Raw genomic sequence first — 26194 nt, 5'->3', positions numbered from 1 at the left:
GCCACAAAGCTATCCCATGCCTTTCCCCCATGCCCTCCTCACCCTGGCCTGTTTGACACGAGAGTGCACAGATGAGAGGGCTGAGTCAGCAACAGCCCATGATTCACTTACACTGTTTCTCACAACCTAAAGGCCTAACGTCTCCAACCCACCTTCGTCTGTCCATATACAAGCAATCAGACAAGACACCTAGAGATATTTCTCCCAAGTGCAGAATCATATATATTCTGAGTGACCAAGCTATTGACATTCAAGTTTTGACCAGTTTCAAGATGTTCATACCAGACAGTGAGAAGACCACATACATACACACCTGAATCTGTATTACAGAGGAAGACTTGGTGTTGGTATACATGAGTCAAGGGTTTCAGGTTATACAGGATACATCTGGAAGGTTCTTTGCTACCCCCAGAGCCTTACTCCTTTCAGGTTGTGAAGTATCACTGGCTAGAAGGAAGGCCTCTCAGAAGCTGTATTCTTTTCTTCTGGGCCCCTACTACTTCTGAGCTTGCTAATGCCAAGAATTCATAGCCTCTTCCTTTTTTAACTCTCTCAAAGAGGAGTGATGAGAAACATAAAACTACATGTAGGAGGGGTCTGTCACCACCTCCCACAAATGCACAGCTGTGCTTACTAACTCACTTCAACCTCAACATGCACCAAGAGGTAAATGAAGTAGGCCATTTTCCCTGTCTACAGAAAGGAAAAATGGAGACCCAGAACTCAGGTGGTCAGCTATGTTGGTAGACTCTGCATTCCCATTGACTTTCCAGCAAGTGTAGGCAGCTATGGCAAGTATGGCTGGGTCATGGAGCTGAGACTCAAGTAATTGCCCACTGCCAGCTGTGGGATGGAAATCCCAGAGTGGAGCTAGGATCCAGCTGAGAGTCAGCTCTCTGCCTCTAGGCAGGGTTAGCTTTGGACAATAACACCAATGACTGACATCTCTGCCAGCTGAGAAACGGGCCTCTTTTGGCAAAGGAAATATGGGAACACTCTGAGCTGCTCTACCTGGGCCTCAGTGGACTTAGATCAATGAGAAGAGGCTCACACTAAACAGTGGACATGCGTGAGTATAGCTTCCAAGAGGCCAACACTTGGCTGGCATCTGACCATTTCCAGCAGGAAGAGAACTAACTAGCCTTCTTCTAAAGCCATCCTGAGTGGTAAGGAGGAGATATTGGTCTTAGTCTACAAGAGCAAAGTGTTATCCTTCTTCAACTATACAGATACATTACTCTGGTTTTAGTTCAGTGGCATGGACCCAGGATGAAACTGCACAGATACTACAGTTGTGAGGTGTGACATCCCTGTGACGTGGCACCAACATTTCTCAGTAGTACAACTGTTGGTTGGTGAATCTGGTTTTAACTACGATGTTTTAAAGGCCAGTTTCTATTTAAATGTGTTGTGAAAAAATGTTAGTTTTTTTACTCTATACACACTTTACACTAATAGCAGAGTAAGTACAGGAATTGTGTACATGCACTTACTCTTGGGTGGTGCTGCCTTCAAAGTAGATGCCTTAAGGAAAGTGTATGTTTATTGCAGTATAGTAGACCCAACTCATATTTCTAGAACCGTCTTTGGAAACTGTCAACTTACATGCTTCCTTGGAGTGGGCAAATCTTTGTCCTTATGGCTAGGTCTATAATTCTTAATAGTCAAAGAACATTTCTTTCTGGCAAATACACTGGGTGGTAGAATTAGCACTGCCTTGGCAAGTAGCAGGAGTTGGGGGAGAATAAAAGAAACTAAACAAGACCTGTTGATAAAGAAGTTATGAGGCCTCTTTCCTTTGATGGCTTCTGAGGTAATCCCAAAGAGGAATCCTCAATGTTCTTGACACCTGCACTAAAATAGTTCAAGAGGATGGCCTCCCAGGTAACTGCAGTGAGGTAACTCCAGGATGCATTTGTTCAGGCGTATTTGGTCATTGCTTGTTTTCTGTTAGACTTCCTATAAACAGAACCACAAAACTCCATCTCTACAATTTCTCCCAAGGGAAAGATCTCATCTACTGCTTGAAGAGTTCAGATGGAAAGCACTTGGTACCATGTCTACAACAGCCCTGCTCACCCCTCCACAAATACCCGAGCCTCCACAATTTGGAAAAACGGACAAGGGTAGTTTCCTGGGGCCTGGGTAGGAGCAGAACATCCAGAAGAAGGGGAAAAGAACAGTCATCGTCCAGTAACTTTCTGTGGTAAAATCCCACTGGTTTCCGGATGACAAGCGGGCAGAGTTCATCGAAAAGAAAAGTCCAGGGTGTTGGGTTCTAGTGCACAGGAAACAAAGTATGTGACCGTAGCTCATCCAGATGCATTTCCAGTTGAGGCCAAAGGCAGCAAAGGTGCGTGAAGCTGCTCGAGCTGGCATTAGGTGAAGCAGGGGTATGAATTCTGAGTGACAAAGATTGTTGTAGAAATGCCCTGTTACAAAGCAGGACCCATGCCAGGTGGTGAGGCCAAGGAACGGTCCACCTCACTTTCTACAACAGCTTCAGTGAGATGGCCAGTGAGGGAGCTCCTGAGTGGTGAGGAGTGTGAGAAGATGGCAACTGGGAGGGCGGGCGGGGCTTGGGGCATTCTCTAACAGCATTCTATGAGCATCCCGCCTGCCTGCACATGCCTCCATTTTCTGGCTGCATTTGAGAATTGTTTCCAGGAGCCAAGCTGTTTGCTGCTGCTAACAGCCAGGGTCAGATCCTTAAAGTCTACCGTTCCATCCAAGTGCTCGCAGTAGACAGTGGGCTTAAACTGACCATTTGGGATGCTGTTCTTGGTGTTTTTTTTTTATATGAGTCTTCATAAAAACCACAAAGCTAGGCTATTTGTTCAAACTGTTGTTAGAAAGAATGCTGAGTGCCCGGATGGGATTTTCTAGTTTCTGTGCAAATGAAATCACATTAGTCCAGATCTTATTCACTGGACACTACTCAAGGAAGCAGTAGGATTTGGTTTAAATGCTGCCAAAAAAAAAAAAAAAAGCAGGAATTCACTGGAGTTCTGAAGCAATCCTGTTAGTGTTGTAACCAGGCTCGGGCAACATGGGGAGGTGGGACCCCCACCATCGTTTTTGCTGAGGAATCCCGGACCTCTCCCAGTTCAGGCTCACTCTCACTAGAGGTAGACCCATTGGTGATGGCATAGACACTTTCAACTCCCTGAGCCGAAGCACAACCATTTGGCTCATTCTTTTCCCTGGGACTTGACAGTCCCGGGAGGATGGCCATCTTCCCCGTCTGCCTGTTGGGCAGTAAGGACATGGCATAGTCCGCAATGATTGCCCCCACATCTAAATTGCATGCCCGGTCGAAGGCTAGGAAGCCGACATTGGCGTTTGCCTCACACACCACGAAGGAGCCGTCATCCATAATGAGAAGGTCAATACCACAGAAATCCATGCCCAGGATGTTGGATACCTGGATAGCCAGCTGCCTGCCTTGCTCTGTCAGCGGGCACTTGACACCCACACCACCTATGGAGAAAGCACAGCAATGCGAAGGTGACAAATGCCACTTGCTGGTGACCCTTGGAGAGAGAGGAGACTGATGACAAAGGGCTAGTGAGACAAGTGCTGCTGTTCACAGTGTTACTTAAAATGTCAGCAAGTTGGGGCTGGAGAGGGGCTCAGTGGTTACAGCACTGACTGAGCTTCTAGAGGACTCAACTTTGGTTCCCAGCATCCAATTCAGGTGGCTCGCAACTACCTGTAACTCAGGGGCTCCAATGTCCTCTTTTGATCCCCATGGGCACCCTCACACCTGTGGCATACACCCATACATAAAAAGCTAAAAATACATATTAGAAAACCACAGTGCCTGATATGCGGGTGTATTCAATAAATGGTTGTTAGGGAACTGAAAAATTCTTATCTATCATATAGTAGAAAGGGACAAAATACTTTATGATCATTAATAATGCTGGGCTGAGCATCGGAGTCAGGGCACTTGACCAACCAGCAAGTGCAAGGCTCTGGGTTCACCCCAACACCAAAAAATGAAAGATAATAATAATAATAATAATAATAATAATAATAATAATATACTATCAGCCCGAGGCCTCCACAAACCACGTGTGCCCACAAACACCAGGTTCCACACATGGCTGCATACATGGTTATTGTGTAAATGAAGACAATCACTGAAGGGCTGAGCATAGGGTCAGACTTAACCCAGAATTTGCCTGGTAGCCAGGGTATCTCACAAGCATCTTGCTTGCATAGCTTCTGAGCCATGTGTTAGCCCAGGGCAAGAACTGATTTATGTCGTCCAGACTCCACTGCAGATGCAGTGAGGCTACTTGGGGACTTTTAGCAGAACAGGACCCAATTAGTAAATGAGCCTCTTATTAGTCAATGACCTTGGAGCACACGTCTGCTGAGTCAGGAAATAACTGTAGAGCTTTCCTTTTTCTGTTTTCTCTTTCCAAATAACCAACACAAATTCATTCACCAAGGCTGACTGTAGTTTTCTGTGATGGGAACAAGGGCCCTCTGGCAATGTTTCTGTTTCCCACGATAGAAAACAAACTTTGAGTGGGATAAAGGGATGGGATTCTGCATTCAACCAAAATAAAAACTGCAGCTTCTGGCAGTTTTGTGCATGAAAGAGGAAGGAAACCCTCAATTAAAATGTGAGAGCAAATACAACCGTTTCTCCTCACCACAGCCTTGATACTAGTTCACACTTGAGAACTGCAATCAAGTCACACACCCCCCAAAAAAATGGCAAGAAAAAAACAACTTGATGTTTTAAGTAGTTTGTGCCTTTGCACTGGGCTGCATTTACAGCTTCTGGGGCTCTCGGGTCATAGGGTGGACACATCTGTAAGGCCTTTATAATCTGTCTGAGTAGCTGCAGTTTTCAAAACTGTCTCCTCACCTTCCTTGTGCCGTCAATGCTTTACTCAAATATACTTTTTCCCCAATGCTGGTCCCCATGTCACTCCCTTGTCAACCCCTGATGTTGAGTCCTAACATCTACATACAAGGCGTCATACTTCTGTGTCTGGACACCCAGAACAGTGTCTTCTGGCCCAGCCCTTGACTTCCTGTTCCTCCCCTGGACTGCATATGGCCACAGGAAAGGTTCATCTCTCACTCTCTGAGATCTGCAGTCAGCAGACAGTGTGATAGGAGTAGGCATCAGTACATGTTCACAGAGCAGGCCAAATAGTCCAGAGAAGTCCCCTGTGCCCCCTCGAGCCTTCCCATCTTACCCAGGAAGCAGTTGCTTTGCATGCGGCCATCTGTGGAGCAGCGCAGCATGGAGCCGATCACCTGGCCGCCCACCACCACCACCCGGATGTCCTTCCCATGTGACTCCTTCACATATTTCTGGAACAGATAGGGCACGTCATGGCGGACCAGGTGGCAGATGTCAGAGAGGTGATGCTTGTCTCTAGCCAGAAAAACAGCTTTTCCTTCAAGAAGAAAGACAAGAGCAAGAGAGCTGGAAAAGCGATAGGTTGTCTTTGCCTTCCTACCACCCCAGCCTGCCTCCCTGCCCCAACTTTCCATGTACTGGCCCCTCCTATTTCTCCCAGACTCTTTCTTCTTAACCAAACAGCACTAAATCTTACTTGGTTTGCTTTTTTCAGACAGGGTCTCACTCTGTGTGTGACCACACTGCCCTAACTCCCAGTCCTCTGATCCTAACTTCCCAGAAGGCTGACATTACAGGGGTGTGCTGAGAGAAGAAATGATGGCAGGAGCTGGTCTTAAAAGATGAGCAAAGAGGCCGGGGGTGGTGGTGCTCGCCTTTAATCCCAGCGCTCAGGAGGCAGAGGCAGGCGGATCTCTGTGAGTTCGAGGCCAGCCTGGTCTACAAGAGCAAGTTCCAAGACAGCCTCCAAAGCCACAGAGAAACCCTGTCTCGAAAAAACCCCCCAAAAATAGATGGGCAAAGACTACTCTATTGAAATCAAGAGAGCAGATGACTATGGGCCAGAATACACACAGCCTCTCTGGTGAGTGAGGACAGCGTGGAATGGAGGAGGCTGTCCATACAGGAGTTGGTGCCATGAGGAGGACCATGAACTTGTAAGAGGGAGTGTGTGGGCTGGGAGGATGTTCAGCGAGAGAGAACAGATCTGTTTCTGAGAATCCAAAGAAAGAGCAGATGTGCCAGCGATGGACTTAAGAATCGAAATCTGCTCAGGGGCGTTCAAGGAGAGGTAGGAGTCTGACAAAAGGACAGAGCAACAGAACACACTGTGAGTGTGCACAGCATTCCTATGCCCAGAACTGCAGTTACGTGGACCGGCTTCCCAGCAGCACCACTGACCCCGGTGTCCACGTGTGCTCTTCACCACCACTGGGTAGCCCAAGGGCTCTGCTTCATCAATCATTTTAGAAAAGTCTTCATGCCCACCTGCCAAGAAAAAGCAAGAATCAATAAAGTATTGGCGGCAGAGCAGAGGCTGGCCCAGCACTTGCCCCCTTAGGATGTTCTCATGAAATCTATCCAAATCCACCCAAACCCAGCAGACACGAGCTACACACCCGTGATGGGCAAGGCAGGAACAGAGGAAAGCTACTACCAGCATCAAGCCACTGTAGACATGGAAATGTCACACCAGCTATTATAATCCTCATGACATTCTTACAGTCGGTTCCTTCACAATGTCTGTAGGAGCAGAATTTCAGGACGGTGTGGCAGGCACCTAACCCTTTCAGGTGAACTCCTTAAGGGGACCCTTCAGCCCTCTGTTCTTCCATCCTTCATGCTCACCCTGAATAACCTCCTTTGCCTGGTACTTCAGTCAGCATAGCTGGGGCTTCCAAATCCTCATCCCCAGCCTTTCAGAGCCCATTGCTCACTGCCTCCCAAGCATCTTCTCTTGCAGACTATAAATGTCTGAAACAGACCAAGTTCTCCACTGAAGTCATCTCCCCTGCCAGCTACTCGCCCTGACAACCAGTTTGCTCCATTCTCCTGTTTCCAGTTCAGTCCATGATTACATTGGCATCTGGTGACCCAAGCCAGGACCTCGTCACCTTGGTTCCTCCCCACACCCACATTCACTGTCAGTCATTCTGCTCTAGTATGTCTGGTGCTCTAACAACTCCTGAATCTGCTCACGTGTCTCCATTCCTTGCTCTGAAGCTTACCACTGCCTAGCCCGTCTCTGCTCTGTCTTGTGTAACTCACTCTCCATGTGGTGGCCAGAGTGATCTGCAGTGTGACTCTGATTAGGCACTCTCATGTTAGTCTTGGGATAGCACTATCTCCTGGGCACACTGCATGCAGCAACCTTGTATCTTGCCAGTCTTAGGCCTCCGTTCTTTCTCAAGCATCTTTAACCGTCTGTAACCACTGGCTATACGGTTAATCATGTTCCCTTTACCTCTGGCTCTTTTTCTGCTCTCTGCTCCCGGCCCTGCTCTTCACAGGCTACCTCTTTAAGGACGTGGTCCTTGATGTCTCATCACTGTGGTTGGAGCTCTTGGATAAGCTCATGCACCACCCAAGGACACTGATTCTCCCACCTAAACACTGACTTCACTGCATGGCTACTGCCTGTATATTTGTGGCCTTTTGTTTCTGATGCCAAGGAAATGTACTGTGCTAGCCCAGAGCTTCTGCAGTGGTTTGAATAAGAATGTCCCCCATAAGCCAGGCGGTGGTGGCACACACCTTTAATCCCAGCACTCGGGAGGCAGAGGCAGGCGGATCTCTGTGAGTTCGAGGCCGGGCTGGACGGATAGCCTCCAAAACAATACGGAGAAACCCTGTCTCGTAAAAAACAAAAGAAAAAAGAAAAAAAAAAAAAAAAGAATGTCCCCCATAAGTTCATATTTGAATGGTTAGTCACTAGGGGGTGGGAGGAATTCCTTGATAGGATTTAAAGGATTGGGGGGGTGTGTGGCCTTGTTGGAGGAAGCATGTTGCTTGGGGTTGGGCTTTGAGGTTTCAAAAGCCCACCCCAGGCCCAGCCACTTTTTCTGCCTGTGGATCAGGATGTATCTCTCAACTCTCAGGCACTATACCTGCCCGCCCACCACCATGATCCTCACCATGTTTACCAAATGACTAGAAACAGAAAGCAGTTTATTCAGAAGGACTGGCCCACAGTCAATATGTTAATTCCCCAAAGGTAAACAGATTCATAGGAAATAGCAACCAGAGACACAGGGAGGATTCTGGGAGAGAAAAGAGACACACCAATGTTTTGGAAAGAGTTTAAATGTGTTTTGGGGACACTCACCATAGGAGAAGGTGTCTGGCATGGGGACACCATGCCCAGCCAGCTCCTGGAATGTCCAAAATTTGTTGATACAGTTTAGGATGCTTTGAGGACGGTTGATCAATCGGCAGCCCAGCTTCTCCAGGTGCCTCAGGATGGTGATTTCACTATCTGACTGGACGGAGGGAGTGGATAGCCGTACAACCACCACATCGGGGAATGTGGTCAGGGGTTTCTGGCTCAGCTGCAGGCCTGCAAGTAAGGGCTAGAGTGAGCTCAACTCTTGCCAGTGCTTTGTCAACTGGAAGTGCTTTCAGCGTTCGTCTGGCCAGAAGAGAGCCTCAAAACAGCCGCATGGGCATCCTGGTGTAGGCTGGTGTATGCAGTGAGAAGGCAGAAGACGGCACCATCCTCCAACAAATGGGCAGAGCGTGCTTATGATACAAGGAATGAGCAGAGAGAAAGAGAATGCAGTGCACCAAGAATGATGTCTGTTAAAAAGTCCCCAGCACAGCTGTGGTCAGACCTTTCTTCCCTTGGGGCTAGGACTGCTCTATGACCAGTGGCTTGGGAGGCTCATGGCTTCAAACAAAGGCATCAATGCTGCCCATTTCTGGAAACCCTACACTCTTCAGTGACTGAACCTCAGGAAAATCTACTGGCTGGAACACTATGCAACCACTTCCATACCATCTTTAAAGTACATAAATCAGGATCTTATGATGTATCCCAGACTAGATCAAACTCAAGATCCTTCTGCCTCAGGGGCTTAAGACTCCAGGCCCATGCTATACCACACCCAGCTAAATAATCTTTATCAACACAGTTATATTTCATATTCGCAATGCCAATGTTAGATGGAGAAACAGAACTCTAGCGGTGCTATGTAAAGTGCTTTGCTAACATGTGCAAGGCCTAGATTCAATCCCTAGCTCAGTCAAAACTCATTTGACAGAGGGAAAAAAAATCCTAACACTGTCACCCCTATCCTCCCACCCTTGCCAAATAATTAATTCATTATGTTCTCTTTATCCTCCTGCCTTCAGCCTCCTGAGGCTGAAGATTCAAAACACCTAATCCATTATGTTCTCAGTTATGTAAATAGATAAGGGTTGAAAACATAGAAAAGAGCCGGGTGTTGGTGGCGCACGCCTTTAATCCCAGCACTCAGAAGGCAGAGGCAGGCGGATCTCCGTGAGTTTGAGACCAGCCTGGTCTACAGAGTGAGTGCTAGGACAACCTCCAAAGCCACAGAGAAACCCTGTCTCGGAAAAGAGGGGAGGTGGCAACACATTTTCACAGTGAGAATAGGGCTACAAGTAATTCCTTTTTTTCTTCTTTTTCTTGAGCCAGGGGCTTGCTATGTAGCCCTGGCTAGCCTGGCACTCACTATGTAGCCCATGTGACTGTGCGTCACAGCAACACTCCTGCCTCAGTGCCCCAAGTGACAGGATTATAGACATGAGCTCCAATGACCAGCTCTTCTTTGTATTTTCCCTTTATCTGAATTTTTCAGAATGCTTTCTCCAGGTGTACAGTATCTTTGTAACGAAACCAAAGTAAAAAATGTCTATGAAAAGATCAATTCAATACTTAACACATATTGAGCTAAATAGTCATTAAATGGTATTTATTGAAAGATACTGTGACAAACACAGGTAAGAAGATCTGAGGCTGTCTGCCTTACTCTGGACTAATCAAGGGCTCAACTTGATGTAAAGATTCATGAGGACCTAAGCACCTACAAGTTACTGAAGGACTTCTGCACAGAATTCTCTGGCTTGCCTCGCATGGCACCAAGGGGTTGAGCTAGCCATGAAATGATTTTTGCCTGTGTGTTTTTGTGCTGACTCCAGTCCCTGGAATAGCGCCTGGTGCTTAGCAGGCACTTGATACTTGTTGAGCTGAACAGACGTGGCAGGAAGACAGATCCAGGCTTCACTAAGTTCAGAAACTCTTGCACCCCTTTAGAATGGAGTGGGCACTCAGAGGTGGAACACAGTGAATGCGAGTAGAGGCTTGGTGTCTCTCAACCCTGACAGCCCAGGGCTTTTCTGACTCAGTGAGTGCACCCAGCACCTGGGATGGAGTGAGGGAGGCAGAACATGGAATGTGTGAGGCCATGAGAATTGAGTTTCAGAACTTCCTGGGTCTTGAAAGGTTCAGGCATTACGATGGCCTGCCCTGTTACCTGGCAGAATGCACTCAGGCAGTGCTCTAGCCAGCCCAGAGTTCCATGAGAACCAGTCTGCACTCAGGTGCAAAGGACCCCTTTAAAGGACAGATCCCTACCCACTTTCTCTTACTGTCCTCATTCTCATCTTCTCTACTCTCTCTCTCTCTCTCTCTCTCTCTCTCTCTCTCTCTCTCTCTCTCTCTCTCTCTCTCTCTCTCTCTCTCAGCTCCACACGGGTTGGTTACCTCTCATCCCCCTTCCTTTCCTGTCTACCAATAAACTCCATGTGGGACCGTTGACTCATGGTTCCTATCTCATTACTGGGTAAACTTAGACATTTTAACAACAGTCTCCCAAGTACTCTAAAGAAAACATTTAAATTACAATGTACAGACCCACCTTGCAGGCTTTAACTTAGCACACCTTTTATTGCTCCAAAAACCAAAAAGTACAAATGAAGTCACAATTTCTCCATCAAGGGCTGAGGTGTGGGGTGTTGCTCAGTGGTACAGTGCTTGCTACCTCGTCTGAGGACCTGCGTTCACAGTTCTCCTAAGCTGGTGCAGTGCCGCACACCGGGGTCAGAGCTATTTCCTAAACTGGGCATGGTGGCACATAGCCACACCTCAGCCCTCAGGATGCTGAGGCAGGAGGATAAAGAGTTCAAAGACTGCTTGGGCTACATGGCAATGACAAAAGTGACTATATCAATATCGAAGTTCTACACCGAGAAAGAAGAAGAATCTCTATAACAAAAACCAAGCAAACAAAAAGCAGGCCATTCACAAAATGAGCTGTGTGGATGTAACTTACAAGTCGGCCATTCCAGGAGAGGTTTCTCTGATCCTCCTTAAGGTGTGGATGGAGAGGGCCAGGTTTTAAGTCCATTTTTTCTTAGCCCTCCTGCTGATGCCGTGAGCCCAGCAGATAGAACTGTCTCGGGGCTAGTCTATAAAAAGCAGCTTCATTTGGGCACCGGAAACAGGATTGTTTAAAGCTGCCTTTCCTGCCTTTTGAAAAATCCCCTCTCCCCTTAGCCCTCGGAACAAGTAGTTAGAAAGTGGAGACAAGGCAAAATTGGAAGAAAAAGAAAGGTATCCACATTGACCAAAATGGTGAGCAAATACAGAATGTCCAACACATCATTATGCCATGAGAGATGGTTTGAAAACCAACAAAATGCTATGCACACAAGGCACTGTCATGACACAGACATTCCAATCAGCAAGGCAGAACAACTTTTTTCGTCACTCAATGAGAAAACAGCTTGGCAACAGAAAAGCAACCTAGAGAAGCCAGAAGCAAGGGGAACAACCAGCTTTAAATCCCAGCTCGAGCCCACAGACAGACAGACTTCTACACAGGAAGAAAAGGATTCAGTCCATTTCTGGACTGACCAACCACAGTGCACAGAGAGAGCTCAGCCTCTATAAGCAGCAGTACAGACACCTAGGAAGTCTTACCAGGACTTCATCTCTCTTCTCCAAAGGTAAATCTTTGGGCCTGGCTCATTCCCACTGAAGCCTTTAATAAATGAAGAATGCAATGGGTTAAAGTGGAACCCAAACAGCTCTGCCAGGCATGAAGACAGGTCTGACGTCTGCCTATGCTGCTGCCTAGCCCTGTGCAGAGGGACATGTTGGGTTTGGGGTTACACCAGCTCCATGGATCCACAGGTTTCATATCAATAGATCCAGCCAACTGCAAATAGAAAGCACTAGAAAAACTTAATTTGTAGCCACACTGAAAATGTTAAGATTTTTTTCTTGACATTATTACTTAAACAATGTGAATATTGTATAGCAACTACTTGCAGGGTTGGGGGTATAGTTCAGTGGTAGATAACTCACCAATTATACAAGAGGCCCTGGGTTCAAATCCCTCCCACCTTAAAAAAATATACAAAGAATCCACAATTATTTACATAATATGCAAATATTATGTGCAGGTGACTTGCAAAAGTTATGTAGGGGCCTAGAGCATCCTTGGATTTTGGTAAGGTATGGAAGGGTCTAGAACCTGCAAATACTAAGGCATAAGCATCTTTGACCTCTGACATTTCTGACACTCTTGCTCTGGGCCATCCCAAAGGCCCTTCCTTGCTCAGTCTCTTCACCTCGGCCATCATCACACTGCAGCAAGGTGACCTTGGGCAGAGAAAACTGCTTCTCACTCTGGCTTCAGTAACTGCAGCAGCCACATGTGGCTAAGAATAATTTGCATTTCAGGCTGGCTCCTTGGCAAACCTGCTTGCCAAGTCTGAGACCTTTAGCCACACTGGAATTTCCACTATTATTATCGACTCCCAGGTAGGCACCTGCTGAACCCATTGCAGGGATACAGCTTACTGAACATGCCACCTTTTCCAGGATCCTTAAAATCCTCACTGTGTTCTCCAGGCCTCAAGGGAATGGAGAACCTGTGTGGACTGGATGAATGGGCTCTGCTTGGCTGTGGTGAACTGAAGAAGAAAGCTTCCCTGGCCCTGAGATAACCAGGGACTTGACATGACTAAGTATCACCTTAAGCCAGGGAGATGGAGAAGGATGCAAGCTGATTCTCAGCTCCTGCATCCCCCCTCCCATACACACATCTGGCTGGCCTTGAGATTTTACTGTTTAGCCTCAAAACACAAAGAAAGAAAGAAAGAAAGAAAGAAAGAAAGAAAGAAAGAAAGAAAGAAAGAAAGAAAGGAAGGAAAAGAAAAAAAAAGCAGGAAGTGACTACCCCACTCTGTCCTCAGAGAAGTCACTAAGACAGAGGGGGAAAGATTAGAAGTCAAACTGGTTGGTGCAATGACCTGGCTAGGATTCATCAACTTTATGAAACGGAAACACTGTTTTCTCCATAGTCTACATTCACCGGTAACTATAGCCCAACTTCCTCTTGAATTATGTTTTCATTGGGAAATATTTTAATGTCTTTAAGTAGTAATGCTATGAGCAGGGCAGTGGTGGCACATGCCTTTCATCCCAGCACTCGGGAGGCAGAGGCAGGCGGATTGCTGTGAGTTTGAGGCCAGGCTGGACCGACAGCCTCCAAAACAATACAGAGAAACCCTGTCTCGTAAAAACCAAAAAAAAAAAAAAAAAAAAAAAGAAATGCTATGAATACTGGTCCACACCTGTTGTATTAGCTTGGGTTTTTTGTTGCTGTGATAAGCATCACAACCAAAGGCAGCTTGGGGAAGAAAGGGTTTATTTCATCCTGTACTCCCAGATAATAGTCCCTCACTGAAGGAAGTCAGGATAAGAACTCAAGGCGGATAGCTGGGTGGTGGTGGTGCACACCTTTTATCCCAGCACTCAGGAGGCAGAGGCAGGCAGATCTCTGTGAGTTCGAGGCCAGCCTTGTATACAGAGTGAGTTCCAGGACAGCCTCCAAAACAATACAGAGAAAGCCTGTCTCAAGAAACAAAAAAACAAAAAATAAACAAAACAACAACAACAACAAAAAGAATGGATGCAGAGGCCAGGGAGGAAGGCTGCTTACTGACTTACTCACCATGCTTGCTCAGCCTGCTTTCTTATACACCCCAAGATCACCAGCATCATTCAGTAGGCTAACCCCTTCTCACATAATTCATTAATCAAGATAATTCAATTCCCCACAGACTTACCTACAGGCCATGCGATAGAGGCCTTTACCCAATTGAGGTTCCCTCTTCCCAGATAACTCTAGTTTGTGTCAAATCGATAAAAACAAAACAAACTATCAAACTCATAATCCCAGCATTGCAGAGGCTGAAGCAGAAGGATCATAGCTGTGGGGCCAGCCTGGGCTACATGGTAAGCTCTTCTCTTAAAACAACAACAAAACAAAGAAGACGCAACAACAACAACCCAGAACAGAAAAGTAGAATCATTTCTCCAAAGAAACAAATCTGCTTCCATAACCTGTATTAGGATGAATTAAATTCAACAAAAGTAAACTTTTGCATTTTGTGTACAGTAGCATGTAACTGTACTCTACAATGGAGATATATCGTTACTACGTAATAAACAAACCATGATTCCAAGGTAGAGCTTTACAGCCCAAAGGCCCACTCTCCGTCACCCACAGAGGATGGGAAGCCTGGCCATAAAAGGTGCTGTCCATCAGATCTGACTGGCTGGCATTTTTTACTGAGCATTCACCTGCTCCGTACTGGGTATTCTCATTTAGAAGCATCCTATAATATGGATGGGCCTGGCATTTACACAGAGTGGATGCATTGGGGGTTTCAGCTTTCCCAACCTGCACGGGCAATTCACCCACTGGCTTCACAAAAGAAAACTTCAACACTAACGTGGATTCCAGTACACCAGGAAAGCAAGCCCTTCATCTACAAAGCAAGCAGTAGAAACAGCAGGATACTGAAGGCCCTCACTTAGGGCATTTTTTGGACTGTGGTCTTTTAACAGGATCCTGCAACTGTGGCTGGTGCTGAAGTTCGGGAAGGTTCCAGTAAAGATTCAGTCGTCTTGTGATCATCCCTGCCACCGTCTGGATGTTTACTGTGTTGGAAGAAGCCGGGTCACCAGAGCACAACGGGCTCCTGTCACTGCGGCTTTGCTTCATCTCTCTACCCTACAGCCTCTCATGAGGAAGTCATTTTGATTCTGGGACAGATCTAGTCACCACTGTGCATATATATCCCTTTGAGGTTCTGTAAGGGAGGACATTCAAAGAAATCTCACCTCCACCTCGCTGAAATCCGCAGACTTAGGCAGCCGCTTTTCCTTTCCCACTAACTGCTTTTCTGAGGTCACTTAATTCAATGCAGCTTTTATTGAACTGTTGCTTTGAGGCAGACACACCTATTAAGCAGGACACAGAGGTGAGCCAGGCAGCCTCTGCCCTCCTGGAGCTTACAGCCCCCTCATGGAGGAAGCTAAAGTCTGACCGTTTTGTATTCATTCAGCAGATATTTAGTTGGCAGTTTCTTTGGGCCAATTTCAATTAATTTGGGTTTGCCCAGGACACGCTGAGAGCACAATTTAAGCTCATGTAGTCAAACAGGCAGTATTTCAAGAAATGCTGAGACAGGAGGAGTCTGGGAAGGGAGTGTGGGAAGCTAAGACTGTGACCCATGAGTTAACATCCTCTGGAGGGAATCCCCCAGCACCATACAAATACACCCACCTGAGGGTGAGAGAGCTGGCAATTTAGGCTATAGTTTTCATTCCCTGGCCCTGAGTGTGTTAGCAGAACAGGCTCCTGGGAGCACAGCAGGCCATCAGATAGATACAGATACTGGTGGCAGAAGTGGAATCCAGAAGTCAAATGGTTAAAGGGCAAGGGAAAAGGGGGGTCTCCAGACAGCTGAAGAATGGGGCAGTATTCCAAAGACAGGAGAATGAGGGCAGCTAGACGATGTAAGAAGAAAGCTAACACGTATTTGTTATTAATGCCCTAGGTGCCCCGTGAGAGCATGCGTGGTGGCGGTGGGGGAACGGAGGACCGTTTCAGACAGCACATGCGGACTCCCATTGTGTCTGGACCTAGAAGGAAGATGTTCTGGCTGAACTGTCTGCTGTCCTATGGACCTGACCCCTCTCCTGTAAAATAGAAGAGCCCCAGAACCTGGCAAACCTTCCCATCTCACTTCTGAAATCACAAACACCACCACCTCACCAACGTGGTCTTTCTAGAAACCAGGAAACAAATCTGATCAAGTCCTCCTTCATTCAGTAACTTGAGGCCCCGTCTCTGAGGCAGATCATTTCCCTGGACCCCAGACTCCATACACCCCCACCTACTCCTGCTGTGCACCCTCCATATGCTGGGCAAGAGCTCTGCCACTGAGCTCCATTCCCCGATCCAGCTGTGCACCCTCCATATGCTGGGCAAGAGCTCTCCACTGAGCTCTACTCCCCAATCCAGCTATGCACCCTCCATATGCTGGGCAAGGGCTCTGCCACTGAGCTCCACTCCCAGTCTTCACAGTGCCTTTTCTGGTCCCACCATCTGTCCCTTCTCATCTTTTCTGTATCTTCTTGAACCACACCAATGGGCTCTAACTCCGTTGTCAACCTTTTCTGGTGAGCCTTCCTTTCTGTACCAGTTAATATTTTATCAGCTTGACACAGCTAGAGTCATCTGGGAAGAGGGAACCTCAATTGGAAAAGTGCCTCCTCCAGACTGGCCTGTAGGCAAGTCTGTGAGCCATTTCCTTAATTAGTGATTGACATGGGAGGGCCCAGTCCATTGGGGGGCAGTGCTACCCCTGGGCAGGTGGTCCTTGGTTGTAGGAAAAGCAAACTGGTGGAGCTAGAGAGATGACTCAGCAGTCAAGAGCACGTACTGTTCTTCCCGAGTTCCATTTCTAGTAGCCACATCAGGCTGTTGGCAACTGCCTGTAACTCCTTTTCCAGAGTGAGCCAAATCTTCTGACTTCTGCAGGCCCCCACTCACATGTACGTATCACACACACACACACACACACACACACACACACACACACACACAAACAATAAAAACAAATCTTTAAAATATTTTTTTTTAAAAAGCAACAATGGCCAGGCATTGGTGGTGCACGCCTTTAATCCCAGCACTCGGGAGGCAGAGGCAGGTGGATCTCTGTGTGTTCGAGGCCAGGCTTGACCGACAGCCTCCAAAACAGAGAAACCCTGTCTCGTAAAACAAAACAAAACAAAACAAAACAAACAAAAAAAAAAACAACAATGACCTGAATCAGCCATGGAGAACAAGTAGCACTCTTCTGTGGTTTCTGCTTCAGTTCCCGCCTCCAGGTTCCCTCCCTGAATGGACCCTGACCTGGGAAATGTAAGCCAAATAAACCCTTTCCTTCCCCCAAGTTGCTTTTGGTCATGGTGTTTATCACAACAAAAGAAAGCAAACCATGACATTTTTTCTTCTGAGTTCAACTGAATTGCTCTCACTTCCCAGTGACTCTATTTCCCCTTTGCCCTCCCAGGCCAAAGGTGTTTCTCACCCTCAGATCACCAGCCCTAGAGACAGGGGTGATGTGCTACCTGGTTTTCATTTTAACTTCTAGAACATTCTTCCCCCACCCCCACATGCCATAAGACCACCCTGACCCTCATCAGATTACACATCATCCCCAACTCCCCTTGAAGCCTCATTCCCTGACTCCCACATTATAATAAATACCGGGGCTCTCACTGTCCCCGTGTAGGACCCTTCCAATGGCCAGGCACTTTGGATTCCAGAGCCCCTGTCCTCCAAGGATATGACCTGCCATCTCACCATGGCCGCCATGCAGTTCCGCCCAGACTTTGCAAGTCTCACAATTAGAAACATCGCCTCTAGCTTTCCAGATTACTTCTCCTATGGCCCCAACTTGAAGCATCCTCCAACCACAGTGGGAGCTATCATGCAGATCTCTTCATCTTTTCACTGCTCCTCACCCTTCCTACCATCTCTTCCCTTCTTATCCTCAGCAAACTCATAGCCACTCTCTTGCAAATGCCCTGCCACCACTGCTTGCTTGGATAAATAACTAACCTGGTCAGACTGAGTTTCTATTTACGTCTTGGGTGCTCTACAATAGAACATACCTAGAAAAAAAACCCCACAAGCCTGCTAGTTTCAAAGTCATCTTTCATGCTGGCTGGCAATCATTATATTAACTAGTCTCAAAGTCATCTTTCTTGCTGGCTGGCAATCATTATATTAACTAGCCTCTCCAAAAGCTCCCACGGTCACATCTAACCACTCTGGGTCTGTGACATCCAGGTTACCTTCCCTTTTAGATGGCTTAACCACTCTTATTCCTAGTTTAGAGTAACCCTGGATGTACGCAGTGGATGCCTAAGCCCTTTCACCCAATAAAGCACCTCCCAGTTTCCCTCTCTATTGAGCCACTGACATAGCACACAACTGTCATTATTTCTTCAAGAAAAGCCCCTTGGGGGCTAGAGAGATGGATCAGTGGATAAGGTTATTCCTGATGGGTGGCTCACCTGTAACTCCAGTTCCATGGGATCCAATGAAACACACACACACACACACACACACACACACACACACACACACACACACACAGCACAAATGCATACGCATGCTGGGTGGTGGTGGCGCACGCCTTTAATTCCAGCACTCAGGAGGCAGAGGCAGGTGGATCTCTGTGAGTTCAAGACCAACCAGGTCTACAAGAGCTAGTTCTAGGTCAGCCTCCAAAGCCACAGGGAAACCCTGTCTCAAAAAAACAAAAAAACAAGCAAACAAAAACAAATGCACACACATGCATACACATAATTTAAAAAAATAATCTTTAAAAAGGGAGGCCTCCCATCCCTATTTCCTCTTGAACTTTCACTTGCCCTCTATAAGAAAATTTCCACATTCACCATTGTTTATCGCACACGGACAGTGCCTGAGAGTGGTTCCTGCAAAGTCCACAGCTAATCCATTCTCCTTTCTTTTTTTAAACCTGATTTACAGGTTATTGGATGGGGTCTGAGCACAGCTTCCATTTCAAACAACCCAGGAAGCCGTCCTCTCCTTCACTACCCTCACCCCTATGGAGTGTTCCGGAGCTCTCTCAGCCAATGACAGGTGGGTGTAGACACAAGCATTGACTTTGATATCTCCAAGTTAGGCCTTTCTTGTGAATTCTGGTCTCTAGCAAAAATGGCTCAGTGACACCCCCACCCCTCACCGCCCTAGACATCTCAGACACTTATACTATCCCAAACCCACTCCTCACTCACCTCTGCTGTGGGAGTAAATGGAACTTTTTTTTCCCCACCTTCTTCCCAGAAATCATTCCAATCCAACAGTCACCTCTCATCCAAACGGCAGCCATACCCACTAGGTGATTCTACTTCTGTCCTCGCCACTAACCAATCTGTTCTCAACATGGCCACTGGAGTGGTGCAGGACCGATATCCCCAGAGCCCATCCTTAGATCCTTGTTTTTTTCTACCTATAGTTACCCCCTGGTGGATGCAGAGACGCAGTTGCTCCCTCTGCATTGGACCACAGGCACCAGCATATAAACGCGCCATCATTTCTTCTTTACACACGCCTCTTATCCGCAGGCGCAGCCTTAGTTTCCCTCTACCAGGAAGTCTTCAACACCGTGGATCCTCGCTATGCTCAGAACTTCCCAGGGGATCTCGCTGGGGACTGCCGTGCATTGATCCCTCACCCCTTCACTGTCACCTCTTCCAGACGTCATCCGGAGTGAGACAGAGTCCATGGCTGGCCCACAAGGCCCTGTGCCCATCTCCACCTTCTCCCCAACTCTCTGCTCTTCTCATGTCTGCCCCTCACTCCTCAATGCCCCTTCCTTCCCTCTCCACTCTTCACAGGTAAACAGTGCACTTCCTGGGGTGGGAGGAAGAGGGGAGGATAACACAGAAGGAAAGGGAGGACACAGAGATAGATAACATTAAGGATGTTTGTGAAAGTCATAGAGAAACATTGTTTTATAAGCTCACCTAAAAGTACACATAATACATATAGTTCAACTGGAGTTATGTCACATTGGGGATAACGACCCCACCCCCCAAGAACCATAGACTATTAGCAAAAACTCCAGTGCCAGACAGGGGAACCTCCCTTCAAATAGTTGGTCAGGGGACTCCTACAACAATGTAGGATATCACCATTGCCCTAGACTGCCACCCAGAACTTGAAGGTAAGACCTGATTGCTGAAGAGTCCATTCATGACACAGGATTTGAAGGGACTGCGTTGGAACTGACTTACAAGCCTCTTTCTCCCCTAAGGACTAGCTCTCATAGTATCAGAAGTGTTATAGAAGCTTCCAAGGGAGAAAAGCAACCAACAGTCCTCCCACCCAGTCGTAAAGCCCAGACCACAACCATGGTCAGCCCAGCAAGATGGCCCTAAGGGTGTAATAGCACTTTTATCTTGGGAGTAACTAACAGCTGTCTAATTGGACTTAAGGCCTACTCAAAAGAAAGGATTTTGGGGCTGGTACTGCAAATTTATGGTTAGAGGGGTCACAGGCCCTAGATAGAGAACCCACCCCTGCCATGTTCCTAGGCCAATGTAATTCCTAACTGTATTGTAAATACTTGTCCATATCCCCACAGATAAGTGCAGCCCTCACCCTCACCCAAGGAGCTTCTTTAGAGCAAACAGTGTACTTCCTGACCTGCTTCAGCTCTTGACTAGAATACACCTGTGGCAGAGGGCCACCCCACTCACCCCAATGCAGTAGCCATTCTGCACCTCCTGCTTCTTCCCTGCTGTACAGTTTACTTACCTTGTTTGTATTCTACCTCAATATAAAATATAACATCCTGGAGAGGCAGTGACTTCCAGCACTGCTATTCAGGCACCTAGAACAATACCTTACATACAGTCAGAAGACACTTAGTGACAGAATAAAAAAATCACGTGCATTAGTGAGGGCGAAGGCCATGTCTATTCTTATTTGCCATTCTATATCTCCAGCACACTGCTCAGCAAACACCTGCTGAACCAAATGGGTAAAATGGAGAAATTTATATGCTAGGATTTACTAATAGAAGTGTAAGAATAAAGACTTATCATTTCTAGTCAATCCTCAGCCCAGAATAACTGCATTATCACTTGCTGACAGTGAAGTCTTGAGTTACTTCTTTTGGAAAAGGGATCTCAGTTTGTAGCCCTGGCTGGCCTGGAACTCATTATGCAAACCAGGCTGGCCTCAAACTCACATTGACTCACCTGCCTCTGCCTCCCAAGTACTAGGATTAAAGACACAGATCACCATGATGAGCACCTTCCACTCCCCCTCCCCACACACACCCTTTATTTTTTGAGGCAGGGTCTCATATAGTCCAGGTAAGAAAGCTTAAATTCAAGGCCAGCCTAAATTGGAAACAAAGCAAGACTCTGTCTTAGAATAAAAAATAAAAGGCGAGATATGTAACTCAGTGGTGGGGGTGCTTGCCTAGCACATGAATAAAGCCTTGAGTTCAATTTTTAGTACCACAGATAAAAGAGAACCTGACCTAGAAAGTGCTTTACAGCCCTGGGGATGTCCAGTGGGAGATTACTTGCCTAGCATGCACAAGACCCTTGCTTCAATCCCCAGAGCTGCATAAACATAAATAAATAAACAGCTATGGCCACCAAAGCTTGAGCTCTGAAAGCAGAAAGAATGCTGAATCATGCTGCTCCTACATATAACAAATGCTAACACCGCCCCCTTTTCGGGGTCAAACTCACATTCCCTCTCGGATGATGATGAGTTTCTAACTGTCCTGATAATGCTTCTGACCTGAGGATGGCCAGAGAGCTTAACTATCGATAGTAAACGGAACTCCGATTACATTAACCTGTCTTCATATAATAGCTCCTCATATGAACATACATATCTAATCATGAACCCCTAAACACAGGCACTAACTACATTAAATACCTTGTGTCCTTTCAGTATTAACCTCATACTTCAAATTAGGCAACAAACACTACCCAAAGGCCTACTATGTACTAGTTATGAAACAAATATTTGAGGGATCCTGTATATGGGGGGATGTCAGTCTTGTACAGAGATAATTACAGTGAAACACGAGTGTCACTCTGATGTTATTTGGTAGCAGGTGGAAGAGTGTCTCCATGGGGATGGAGCAGGGAGCTTGGGAAAGACTCCAGTGACTTGAGCTAGATTTGAGGGATGAATGGAATTCTACCATCTGGGAGGAACCAGATGGGACCTCAGACTGATATTTTAGTGGAATCCCAGGAATCATAAGACAACAGTGAAGCCAGCATCGACTCCCACACAAAAAGCCAGGAAGACCCAGAGTATGATTGTAATTTCTGGCTGGTGCTGTGTGCACAATGACCTCACTGTGTTTATGGTAGATAATAAGGAAAAAGAACATAGCACAAACCACACATATATGTATAAGTACCTACTACTATGGCTGTGTTATTGCTGTCATTATTATTAGTTGTATGCCTTTTGGTCTTGTTCACCATTTGTGTTTAGGAAAATAAACACTCATTGAATGATTAAAGGAATCGCAGCTTCTCAATGGAAAAAAGCAAAGCAGATATGCTTTTCATACCATTAAGCCAGCAGTCTAAAAGGGAGGCTTTCTATTGGACTGCTTTAGTCACCTGAAGGTCATTGCTCTTTCCCTGAGTCCCACCCCTTACCCCCATCCAAATCTAGGTTGGTTAGTGGAGCTCACTAAAGAAAAAATGATCATTACAGTGCCAGATGTGGTGACATATGACTTTAATCCCAGCACTTGGGAGGCAGAGGCAGGTGGATCTCTATGAGTTGAGGTCAGCCTGGTCTACATAGCAAGTTCCAGACCAGCCAAGGCTATCTAGTGAGACCCTGTATCAAAAATATAAACAAATAAAAATAATCAACAATAACAACAAAAACCCATCTTCAGTTTGTCCATCCAGCAAGCAAGCAGCTATATAGATTTTCTTGTACCTATAAACAACTGGCTTGTGAGTAGATATTTTCACACATGAATTCCACTTAATAGTTTAAGTGCTTTCTGAATCGCTATGATTTAACTTTCATTTTTCTTACAATTCATTCTTTAAAATAGAGTTTTAGTTACACAGAGAGCATTTTCTGAATTGCTGATGTGACAGTAAGTCAGACAAATGATAAGAAAATATAATTTCCATATCTCAAAAATGACATCTTAAGCTGGGCGCTGGTGGCACACACCTTTAATCCCAGCACTCACTCAGGAGGCAGAGGCAGGCAGATCTCTGTTAGTTCGAGACCAGCCTGGTCTACAAGAGCTAGTTCCAGGACAGACTCCAAAGCAACAGAGAAACTCTGTCTTGAAAAACAAAACAAAACAAACAAACAACAAAAAAGAGACATCTTTACAAGGTGTAAAATAAACAAGCAAACTCATCACCAAAATATAACTGATCATTCCACTTAAATAGGAACCAAAAGCAGACTATTCAAGCTTGGAGAACCTCAACTTGAATAGAGACACAAGATTCAAAGAGATGGGGGCTGGGAAAATGCTCACTGGTTAAGAGCACTAGCCACTCTTCTAGAGCACACAGGTTGGATTTCCAGAACCCACGTGGTGGCTTACAACTGTCTGTAGCTTCAGGTTCTGGGGTTAACCTACTGCACGATGTTCCACCCCTGTGAAAGTATTCCTGGTGATCTTGGGGTGAATAAGAAAGCAGGCTGAGCAAGCTATGGTGAGTAAGCCAGTAAGCAGCCTTCCTCCCTGGTTTCTGCATCCATTCTTTTTGTTGTTGTTGTTTTGTTTGTTTTTGGTTTTGGTTTTTGGTTTCTCGAGACAGGGTTTCTCTGTATTGTTTTGGAGACTGTCCTGGAACTCGCTCTGTAGACCAGGCTGGCCTCAACTCACAGAGATCTGCCTGCCTCTGGCTCCAGAGTGAGCCACCAACGCTGGGCTAATTAGTTTGCTTTTGGGGTTTTGTTTTTGTTTTTGTTTTCAAGACAGGGCTTCTCTGTGGGTTTTGGAGGCTGTCTTGGAACTAGCTGTTGTAGACCAGATTAGCCTTGAACTCACAGAGATCTGCCTGCCTCTGCCTCCCAAATGCTGGGATTAAAGGTGTATGCGACCTCCATCCCTACCCCTACTCCCACCCCTACCCCTAGGTCCTGGAGGATACGACCCCCCTCTTCTGGCCACTGAGGGAACTGCATGCACATGGTGTACACACCCATATGAAGATAGAATATTCATACATGTAAAATTAAGTGTAAAAAGCAAACAAAACCCCAAATCAAAGTCAAAGTGATCTATACAAAGCAAAGCCAAGATAATTGGTAATGGAAAAGCTGTAAGAGCACAATTCTCCAGATTCTCTGTTCAGGAATGTAGTTCATCATTAATCAATTGGGAGGGTTTTTGCAATAGAGGTTTGAGAGATGGTACTCTTTACATTTACCCACACTACTTTTCCAAAATATATGCAATCTGATCTACATATGGAAGGTTTAAATACACTTATGGATGAACAATGTTCAACTCTGCTATTTCACTTAGGGACACGTACTCAAAACCTCACTTATAAGTAGTCTGTTCAAAATCTGGAATCCCTTTCCTTGCTGAAGGAATGCCTACCCAACTAGATAAAGATGAAATATGAATAGCACTCCAAGAAGTATCCAAGAGGGTCAAATCCTCTTCAGCCCTGGACCCTTGAAATAGCTGGATACCTCCGAGGGCTTGCTGAGAACACAGACTGTAAGCCAGTGCACACGAATTTCCAAAGTCATGGATTGCTTAAACTAAATAGGCTGGATTGAGGATAATAAGAATATCTGAAAACAGAACGCTTTGGGAGGAATCAGGGATGATAACCATGTCTTACCACCACCACCCCAATTCCCCTGGACATGGTGTTGAAAGGGTGAGTAAGGTATGAAGGGCATGACTATTTTGGAATCAGAATTTAACGTGTTTAGGAAGGAGGACGAGTTAATGAAAATCATCAAGTGTCTCCTCTCTCCCCTTACACTCCAGAGACAATCCCAATCTTTCTCAGCTGTCTCCCATAATCAGGCTCCCAGTTTGAGGCATTCATCAGTGGTGCAAATATACCGCTAGAAAAGTTTCCTAAGCATCTACCCTAAGAACAATTTTGTGAATTCTGGGTTGATTCCTCAAATCACCAAGTGCAGTCTGCCAGGGTATCTGTGCACGGAGAATCCGCAATTTGAGGTTTGGTGCCTTTAGCTTCAGGTGAATGTGAATGCCCCACTAACCCGTCTCCTAAGTAAATTAAGCATTTTCTCCACCGTTGGCTTCAATTTGCTGCAAAGAGGGGCTACTACTGAGAGGGGCTCAATGCGGAGAGCCGCTGGCTCACAGGATCCCTGCACCCCTTCCGCCCCTCTCGCCCCTCCCGCCCCTCCGGGGCCGCGCTCACCTAAGCGGCCACCGATGACAGTCACGGCAATCTGGTCCAGGAACACAGCCCGGAAGCGCACGTCCTGCTCGGAGCAGCGCTGGTGGAGCGCGCGCAGGATCTGCACCTGCGGGTAGTCCTCGCGGATGAGTCGGTCGGTCAGCAGCCAGACCTGCGCGCACATGGCGACTGAAGCGGCGGTCGCCCGCCCGCGCGACCCCCTGGCGCGTCCCGGGCGAGCACCGCCGCTCCACTCGCGCCGTGAGCCAGGCGCCTCTGCAGCCCCGGCCGGCGAATGCGCCGGATCGCCTCGCGCCGCCGCCGCCGCCACCGCCCAGCCAATCAGCGCGGCGCGGCGCCCGGAGAGGACGCGGTTGGGAGCTTGCGGAGATGCGCAGCCTGCGGCGGCCGGGCGGGGCTGGTACGACTCCAATCCTCCCCCCCAATATCCCCCCCCCCCCCAGAGCTCAAGGAACACAGGCAGGATGGGCGCGGCGCTGATCCCCAAGAAGGGCGCGACTGAGATGCTCCACCAGCCTCTTCCAAAGACGACTCCCAGCCTGGCAAGGTCACACGCCCGGGCTTCGCGGCTGGACTTCATCCTTAGAGGAGCGATTCGTCTGCCCTAATCTTGGCATGCAGCCTGAACTGAGAGGTGGAGGCAGTTGGGTCTTAGCAGCATCTCGTTAAGATAATTCGATGATGCTTATGCTTTTCTCCGGGTCTCGATTTCTTACACTGGGCATCCTCTCCCGGTTTGCACCAGGGTTATCATAACCTCGATGTCACAAAAACAGGTGTAAGAGCCCATTGAGTTAGGAGGACCATTGATGTGTGTGTGTGTGTGTGTGTGTGTGTGTGTGTGTGTGTCTCAGTCCACATCTTACTTCCCCTCCCCCCTACAACCCAGTTATCTTCACATGTTGTCCTTGGTCCTAGCTGTTTGCAAATTCTGCCTGCAAACAATAGTGTGAAACCTGTTATTTAATTCTTGAAAATAAATTAAATATATTTTT

The 26194-nt window shown here is 46.9% G+C and overlaps 1 protein-coding gene across 1 annotated transcript; it reads right to left on the bottom strand.

Annotated features, from left to right (window-relative positions):
* Nucleotides 1–196: 196 nt before the first annotated feature.
* Rimkla (ribosomal modification protein rimK like family member A) lies at nucleotides 197–25458 on the bottom strand. Its single transcript, XM_005083848.4, has 5 exons — nucleotides 25200–25458; nucleotides 8214–8444; nucleotides 6290–6376; nucleotides 5223–5426; nucleotides 197–3480 (listed from the first exon to the last, which is right to left on the bottom strand). Exons 1-5 carry the CDS (start codon nucleotides 25360–25362, stop codon nucleotides 3023–3025), a joined length of 1143 nt encoding a protein of 380 aa, XP_005083905.1. The 5' UTR covers nucleotides 25363–25458; the 3' UTR covers nucleotides 197–3022.
* Between the last annotated feature and the right edge of the window lie 736 nt (nucleotides 25459–26194).

Source organism: Mesocricetus auratus, unplaced genomic scaffold (assembly GCF_017639785.1).
Source record: "Mesocricetus auratus isolate SY011 unplaced genomic scaffold, BCM_Maur_2.0 Super-Scaffold_100014, whole genome shotgun sequence".
In the NCBI taxonomy this organism is placed as follows: domain Eukaryota; kingdom Metazoa; phylum Chordata; class Mammalia; order Rodentia; family Cricetidae; genus Mesocricetus; species Mesocricetus auratus.
Note: the sequence above shows the minus strand (reverse complement) of the source record. Positions and strands in the feature narration are given on the sequence as shown.

Bases quoted from the DNA above. Each gene is read 5' to 3' on its own strand.
- Rimkla (XM_005083848.4), bottom strand. From the start codon at position 25,362: ATGTGCGCGCAGGTCTGGCTGCTGACCGACCGACTCATCCGCGAGGAC. The intron at 8,445-25,199 runs GTGAGCGCGGCC...CCTTACTTGCAG, and splicing joins TGTCATCGGTGGCCGCTTAG to GCCTGCAGCTGAGCCAGAAA. The intron at 3,481-5,222 runs GTAAGATGGGAA...CTTTCTCCATAG, and splicing joins GCAAAGCAACTGCTTCCTGG to GTGGTGTGGGTGTCAAGTGC.